The sequence below is a fragment of the Martes martes genome (genome assembly GCF_963455335.1).
Source record: "Martes martes genome assembly, chromosome: 9".
Taxonomy (NCBI): Eukaryota; Metazoa; Chordata; class Mammalia; order Carnivora; family Mustelidae; genus Martes; species Martes martes.
In genome coordinates this window covers 93,838,750-93,846,933 of record NC_137896.1, presented here as the reverse complement: position 1 = coordinate 93,846,933, position 8,184 = coordinate 93,838,750, and the positions used below count along the sequence as shown (strand labels likewise).

Here is an 8,184-nt window from a genome sequence, read left to right as displayed (position 1 = left end):
CCATGGGCAAGGAAACTGACTGGCTAATAGACACCAAATCCAGTGGGTGGGGAGGGGGGAAGAAAATAAGAAGAGATTAACCTCACTTGCTTTTTTTTTTTTTTTTCCTAAGCTTTTACCTATGCCCTGATCTTGGTGCACGGAGATAAATCCACATCCTTCCAAAATCAGCCCTTTTTTGCTTGAGTGAGTTAGAATCCAAGTCAGCAGCTTATATCCAAATAGCCCAAACGGAGGCAGCCTAAAGGAGCCTGTGTTTATCTCAGGCAAGTCACTTACAAGCTGTCAGCAACCCAGCTGGACTCCGGTAGAAGAGATTGTGGGGAATTCAAATACTGGATATAATACAACATTTTTCATATAAATGTTAGCCATTGGGGCTCACATACAAATTGGAGCACCTCTACTTGCTTCTTCTTCTTTTTTTTTTTTTTAAGATTTTATTTACTTATTTGACAGACAGAAATCTCAAGTAAGTGGAGAGGCAGGCAGAGAGAGAGAGAGAGAGAGGAGGAAGCAGGCTCCCTACTGAGCAGAGAGCCTGATGCGGGGCTTGATCCCAGGACCCTGGGATCATGACCTGAGCAGAAGGCAGAGCCTTTAACCCACTGAGCCACCCAGGCACTCCTCTACTTGCTTCTTTTAAAACTGAGGGCACTACAGAGACAGATGGCCTTCTAGCAGAATTCTATCAAACATTTAAAGAAGAACTCATACCTATTCTTCTGAACCTGTTCCAAAAAATAGAAATGGAAGGAAAATTTCCAAACTCTTTCTATAAAGCCAGTATTACCTTGATCCATACACCAGACAATGACCTCACCAAAAAGATATTGTCAGACCAATATCTCTGACAAACATGGATGCAAAAATTCTCGCCAAGATACTAGCCAATAGGATCCAACAGTACATTAAAAGGATTATTCACAATGACAAAGTGGGATTTATTCCTGGGCTGCAAAGGTGGCGCAACATTCACAAATCAATCAATGTGATACACAACATTAATAAAAGAAAAGACAAGAATCATATAATCCTCTCAACAGATGCAGAAAAAGCATTTGACAAAATTCAGCATCCATTTTTTTAAAAGATTTTATGTATCTGTCATGTCAGGAACACAACAGGGATATCCATTCTTACCACTGTTATTCATCATTGTCCTGGAAGTCCTAGCCTCAGCAATCAGAAAACAAAAAGAAATAAAAGGCATCCCAATTGGCAAAAAAGAAGTTAAACTTTCACTCTTTGCAGAAGACATGATTCTCTATGTAGAAAACCCAAAAACACCAAAAAATTGCTACAACTGATACAGGAATTTAGCAAAGTCACAGGATATAAAACCAACGCATAGAAGTCTACTGCATTTCTACACACTGACAATGAGCAGCAGAAAGAAAATCAAGGAATCAATGCCATTTATAATTTCACCCAAAAACCACAAAGATAATAGAAGTAAACCTAACCAAAGAGGTAAAAACTGTACTCTGAAAACTATATAATGCTTATGAAAGAAATTGAGGAAGACACAAAGAAATGGAAAAGCATTCCATTCTCATGAATTGGAAAAACAAATATGTCTGTGCTACCCAAAGCAATCTGTGCATTCAATGTAATCCCTATAAAAATACCACCAGCATTTTTCACAGAGCTGGAACAAACAATCCTAAAATTTGTATGGAATCACAAAGGACACCAAATAGCCAAAGGAATGTTGAAAAAGAAAACCAAAGCTAGAGGCACCACAATTCTGGACTTTGACCTGTATTACAAAGCTGTAATCATCAAAACAGTATGGTACATGCACAAAAAGAGACACGTAGATCAATTGAACAGAATAAAAAATCCAGAAATGGACCCTCAACTCTATGATTAACTAATCTTTGACAAAGTAGGAAAGACTATCCAGTGAAAAGAAGACAGTCTCTTCAACAGATCGTGTTGGGAAAATTGGACAGCCACATGCAGAAGAATAAAACTGGACCACTTTCTTATACCATATACAACAATAAATTCAAAATGGATGAAAGACACAAATGTGAGCTAGGAATCCATCAAAATCCTAGAGACCACAGGCAGCAACCTCTTTGATCTCGCCATAGCAAGTTCTTGCTAGACATGTTTCTAGAGGCAAGGGAAACAAAAGCAAAAATGAACTACTGGAACTTCATCAAGATAAACTTTTGCACAGCAAAGAAAGCAATCAACAAAACTAAAAGGCAGCCTACTGAATGGGAGATGATATTCACAAATGACATATCTGATAAAGGTCTAGTATCCAAAATCTATAAAGAACTTCTCAAAATCAACACCCAAAGAACAAATAATCCAATCAAGAAATGGACAGAAGACATGAACAGACACTTCTTCAAAGAAGACATCCAAATGGCCAACAAACATGTAAAAAAGTGGTCAACATCACTTACCATGAGGGAAACCCAAATCAAAACTACAAAGAGACCTCACCACCTCACACCACCCAGGATGGCTAAAATTAACAAGTCAGGAAATAACGGATTGTTGGTGAGGATGTGGAGAAAGGTGAACCCCCTCACACTTTTTGTGGGAATGCAAGCTTGTACACCCACTCTGGAAAACAGCATGGAGTTTTCTCAAAACATTAAAGATGGAACTACACTACAACCCAACAACTGCACTATGAGGTATTTATTTAAAAGATACAAAAATAGTAATTTGAAGGGGCACATGCACCCCGATGTTTATAGCAGCATTATCAACAGTAACCAAAATGGGGAAGGATCCCAGATGTCCATTGGTAGATGAATGGATAAGGAAGATGTGGGGTGTGTGTGTGTGTGTGTATGTATATGTGTGTATATGTGTATATATGTGTGTATATATATGTGTATATGTATGTATATACATATATGTGTATAAATATGTATATGTGTATGTGTATATATATGTATATATGTATAATGGAATAGTACTAAGCTATCAAAAGAGAATGAAATCTTGCCATTTTCTTTCCTTTTCTTTTTTTAAAAGATTTTATTTATTTGACAGAAAGACACACAGCGAGAGAGGGGAACACAAACAGGGGAAGTGGGAGAGAGAGAAGCAGGTTTCCCTCTGAGCAGGGAGTCTGATGAGGGGCTCGATCCCAGAATCCTGGGATCATGACCTGAGCCAAAGGCAGATGCTTAATGACTGAGCCTCCCAGGCACCCCGAAATCTTGCCATTTTCATTGATGTGGATGGAACTAGAGGGTACTATGCTAAGTGAAATAAGTCAGTCAGAGAAAGACAAATATCATACGGTTTCACTCATGTGGCATTTAAGAAACAAAATGGGTGAATACGAGGGAAGGGAGGGAAAAATAAAATAAGATGAAATCAGAGAGGGAGACAAACCACCACCGACTCTTAACTATAGGAAACAAACTGAGGGTTGCTGCAGGGAAGTGGGGTAGGGACATAGGGTAGCTGGGAGATGGGCATTAAGTAGGGCACGTGATATAATGAACACTGGGTGTTATATGTCACTGATGAATCACTAAACTCTACCTATGAAACTAGTAACATGCTATGTTAATAAATTGATTTTAAATTAAAATATTAAGGGGAATGAGTTTTCAGTAAAAGGAAAATAGATTACTATTTATTATCATTATTTATTATAGGAGAAAAGAGCATTTTTATCAACTATGTCAGGACTGCCCAGAAGGCATTAAATTATGGAGGGTTTAGTGGGATAGAACAGACATAGAGGAAGGAGAGATAAAAACTACCTGCCTACCTCTATTTTAGATTTTTAGATGGAAGTTTGTAAGAGTTCACACAAACTGGTTATGAATAAAGACCATGAATTTAGCAAAATATCCTCTGTGATCAGTATGAACTTAAGCTGGGCCTAGGTGTAGGAGACAATACTGACTGCCTTATCAAATGCTATTATTTTTAAATCCTCCTAAAAACAAACAAACAAAAAAGACAAAAAACCCTGATTTTGTATGAAAAGCAATTAAGTCCAGTCCCAGGAGAGGAATCCCAAATGGTCAAAGGCAATTACTGCAATTTCAAACACTTTTCTGGTGGTTGGTTTAAGAACAGAACTGTTTTAATGAAGAGAGTGACAACTTCTAATGCCCTACTTGTAAGCACTGCAGTCAGAACCCGAGTAATTCATTTTTTTTTTGTGGTATTTTATAAAGGTCATGGTCCAAGGTGGGTTACAATTAAAGAAAAAAACTGATCATTCATAGCAAATGATTTCAGAAGTGCTGGTGTAAAAACAGCAGACACCACTAAGTCTGTTTGTGTCACAAACAAGAGTAATGTGCAATAGAGTGTGTGGGAGAGCAGTGTCTTTTCTGTACACAAAACAGATGTAAATGAACAGAGACTATGCACTGATCACAAACACACCGCTGGGATATACATTTCAGTGTTTTGCTGGGGTAATGGATAACATAGGACAGGGGCAAGTCCCAGAATTCCTCCCGCACTCGGTTCTTCTTCAGAGTCTAGCTATGAGATAGGAGCACAAAAGCACATGAAATGGAATGAAGTATTTATTATTGCACTCTCAGATCCCAGGCCATGTAATACACCAAAGGAACATGAAGATAAATGAGCAGGGAGGAAGAAAGGTCAGAATCAAGTGGTCAGATTTGAGATTATTCTTTCCCAGGCTGGGTCTTCACACTTGGTCTCAAGTCCATGATGAGCTGCATGCAAAACTCAGGTTCCTGACGTCTCCCCAGACCTAGTCCTTGAACTTGCAGATATAGGGGAGCTCGGTACCACAGCTGTAATCTTGCCATCTCAGATATCCTAGAGAGAAAAAGGAGCTCAGGTAGATGTAGCTGGTGGAGCTCTTGAACCCAAGGAAGAGGCATCCCAGATTCTGGCCTGGGATCCAAAGCCTGTCTCTCATCCTCCCCTGTATCCACCAGAGGAAGGAGACTCAAAGAAAGGAGCGGGAAAACAAACCAACACTACATTTCTTGCTCAGAAGGATCCTCTGAAGGTCATGCCGAGAAATGGGGAAAAAGAGGATGGGAAATTCTGGGCAGGAAGTAGCTCCTCTGTTACCTACCTGTGTTACTTGACAGAATCCCACAATAGCCAGGGTTTGCAATAGTGGACGGGTTTTTCTCCCAGGCAAGGTAGTTCAGCACATCACCGCTACTCCACTCCCATCCACCTGCATTGGGCTCATAGCCCTATAGAAGATAAAGTGTGGTGAGACTGAATGGCCATCAGAGTTCTGGCATGAACCCCTCCCCAGCATCACCAAATTTGCTCTCTCATCTAGGTGCTGCCCTGGAGCCAGAGCTCTCCTCTGGGAAACTCTTCCTAACACTCTGCTCTTATTGGCAGATTCCCAAACCAGTAATAACAAAGACCTACAGAACCACCCAGAGTAACACGTTCCTGACTGAACAGCAATTAGTGGTGCATTTGTCGTTACCCCCTGAACCCCAAAGACAATGTCTGTCCTATAGAACAAAAATGGATCCTATCTTCATGTAGGATTCCCTCAACACAATATGTGCAGCCTCTGTGAAGTTCAGTAAACTGAAGTATAAGGCCTCATGTGCAAATTGTGTACAAGTGTGACAGGAGGCAGATTAACCTTAGCTGGAGACAAGGGACTTGCACAGAACTCAGCTGTTGAGCTGCTACAAAGCCCTCCCTTTGCCATCACGTCCTCCTGGATCTCTGAGCTCCAGGGCTCTTTAGGACATTTACTGGGCTGGCACATGGGACAGGGAATGGGTCTGGGGGGTAATAGCAGCCTGAGAGTTATGAAGAGAAGATGAGTTCATACCTCTGTGGGGTCATGGAGCCCAATCCAGATATTTGAGTAGGTGTTTCCACTGTTCTTGATGAGGGAGGCCACAAAGGATGCCTCAGCCCCACTGAGCACAGACACAAGGTGTCCCGAGGGCCTCTTCTGGCAGGCCAGCTGTGTGGGGAAGGGAGAGACTCAGAGGGAGCCTGAGACATCACTGGGTGGAGGGCAGAGCAGAGACAGGGGAGAAGGGCATATACGCAAAAGACGTGTGTGCTCAATCTTGTGCTCAGGAAATTCTGGAAAATGGAACTGAACCCCCCCCCCCCCCACCCAGGTCTCTAATGTACTTTCCCTTAAAACCCCTAACTGAAAATCCAAGTACTCACATCAGCATCTACCCAGGATTTTGGTGTCATAAAGAAGGCATAGCAGTGAGAGGCATAAGCCTTGGAGCCTTTGGGACAGCTGATCCGTGCAGCAGGCACATCATTCTGGGAGTCTTCACCTAGGGTGGAAGGAAACCAAAGAGAAGGAAGAAATAAATAGGACAGTGGGAACCAGGGTAGGGAGATGACCCAGGGGAATACGTATGAGGCCAGTGCTTGGGGAAGTGATGCCAAAGTCCTGACTGCCTCTCTCCATTGCCAACACTTTCAGGATTTCTGGATCTTGAACTGACCCCACTAAATGAGGAATCTTTTCTTTCATCCTTCTCCTTCTAAGTCCAATCCTCCCCCACTCTAGGCTGATCATTCTTGCACTGGGTCTTCCTTCTCCTTCCCTATATCTCATTACTGACCCTTCATACTTTTCCGCTTTCACCTATCAACATAACTGAGAGTGCTGGGGCAAAATGGAAATGACCTCTTTGCAGTGCTAGAGGACCACTGGGATGCCTGCCACCCCTGGTTACCCCGAAGGAAGGAGTGATGACAGACAAATTCTAGGCAGTTTCTTTGTGTGGGGGTGTATGTCACCATTACCATGGGAGCCTTCCTCTTCTTCTGGCCCTCAGCATTCACAAGGCCCCCATCCTAGAAACAGTGAGAGCTCACCTTGGACCTGAGCCAGGAACATGAGGCAGGAAAGCAGCATCCAGGACATGCTGTGGAGGGCTGTGGGAGGCAGCATCGTGTCTGGGATCTGAGGAAGCAATCAGAGATCACTAAGGAAAGCGCGATTGGAGAGAGGGCATGCAGAGATGCCCCTCCTCTTCCTTGTCTTTCCATTGTTTAATTCCCTAGGAACAAATTGATTCCAGTGACATCTGTCCCCTTGTATAGCTTGGAAAGAAATGGAAAGTCCGTATGCCCCCCTACCCATGAGAACTGCCAAGCCTGCCTGTGCTGAGATCAGAGCTCCTCTGTGTGACAGCAGTCCTCCTGTACCTTCCCCCAAATATGTACAGTAGAATTTTTGCCATGAGGTCTCATCTTCTCTTAGCTTCTACTCACCTGTCTTGCAGGGATTTGCAATGGTTTGTCAGGTCAGAGAAGACTGGGCTTTTATAAGCAAATTTGAAGGAGGGGTGCTGAAATGAATAACAGGAATGTGGGGCCTGAAGAGGGGTCATGGGGAAGTGCTTGGCATGGATTAGAGGAGATTCCCGCCATGGTGGGGGGAACTTTCCATCAAAGGCTGGGAATTGCCACAGATGTTGCCTCTTCCCGGTAGCAGGCCAGCACTTTCCCCAGGAACAGGTGAAGTTTGAACTTTCTCCACCCTTTGCCAGATACTGCGTTCTAAAAAACTTCAGGCAAGAAAGGCAGCTCTATGGCAGAAATGCTCATGTACGTAATTAAAAAAAAATACGGATAGTTGAGGAAAATGTCAAAATGTATTTCTGAGCAATCTGTCAAGAACTCACCCCTATAAGCATATATATGAATTTCTTTAAACGTTGCCTTATATGAGTAAATAAAGACAAATTAATAAATAAAAATTAGTGGGCACAGAAATTTGAAGTACTGGGAGGGCAAAGTCATAGTTGAAGGAAAAGAAAGAATTGAAGCAACGTGTAGGAACAATGGTTCAGAGCTGCTGCTTCGATATTGTGGCACGATGTGAAGGAAGCATGGAATGATAGTGTATGTCAAAAGGCAAGCCAGGAGCCAGAGTTAAGATGGTGAAGTAGAAGAGGGACCCTATGGTGGCCTTGTTCCTGGAACACAGCTAGATAAATGTCACGTCATTCTGAACACCCAGGGAACCAGTCTGAGGACTGAGGGAACAAACTGCACAACTAGGGGGAGAAAAGAGGCCACCCTGTGGAATGTAGATGTGGAGCCATGGTCTGGAGGAGAAAAGAATGACGGGTACACAGACGGGAGGGAGCCCTGAGCAGGGATAGAAGAGAGAAAGAGAGAGGGGGAAAGAGAGGGCAGGGTGCAAGGCATTGCACAAGAAAAACTGACAGGGAA

The 8,184-nt window shown here is 42.7% G+C and overlaps 1 protein-coding gene across 1 annotated transcript; it reads right to left on the bottom strand.

Annotated features, from left to right (window-relative positions):
• Positions 1-4,729: 4,729 nt before the first annotated feature.
• On the bottom strand, positions 4,730-6,895 carry LOC308349773 (lithostathine-like; the record flags this gene model as incomplete). The annotated part of the gene is made up of 5 exons (XM_080814628.1): positions 4,730-4,797; positions 5,063-5,189; positions 5,798-5,935; positions 6,151-6,269; positions 6,820-6,895. The coding sequence occupies 5 exons, from the start codon at positions 6,893-6,895 to the stop codon at positions 4,730-4,732; spliced, it is 528 nt and encodes a 175-aa protein (XP_080670754.1).
• Positions 6,896-8,184: the final 1,289 nt, after the last annotated feature.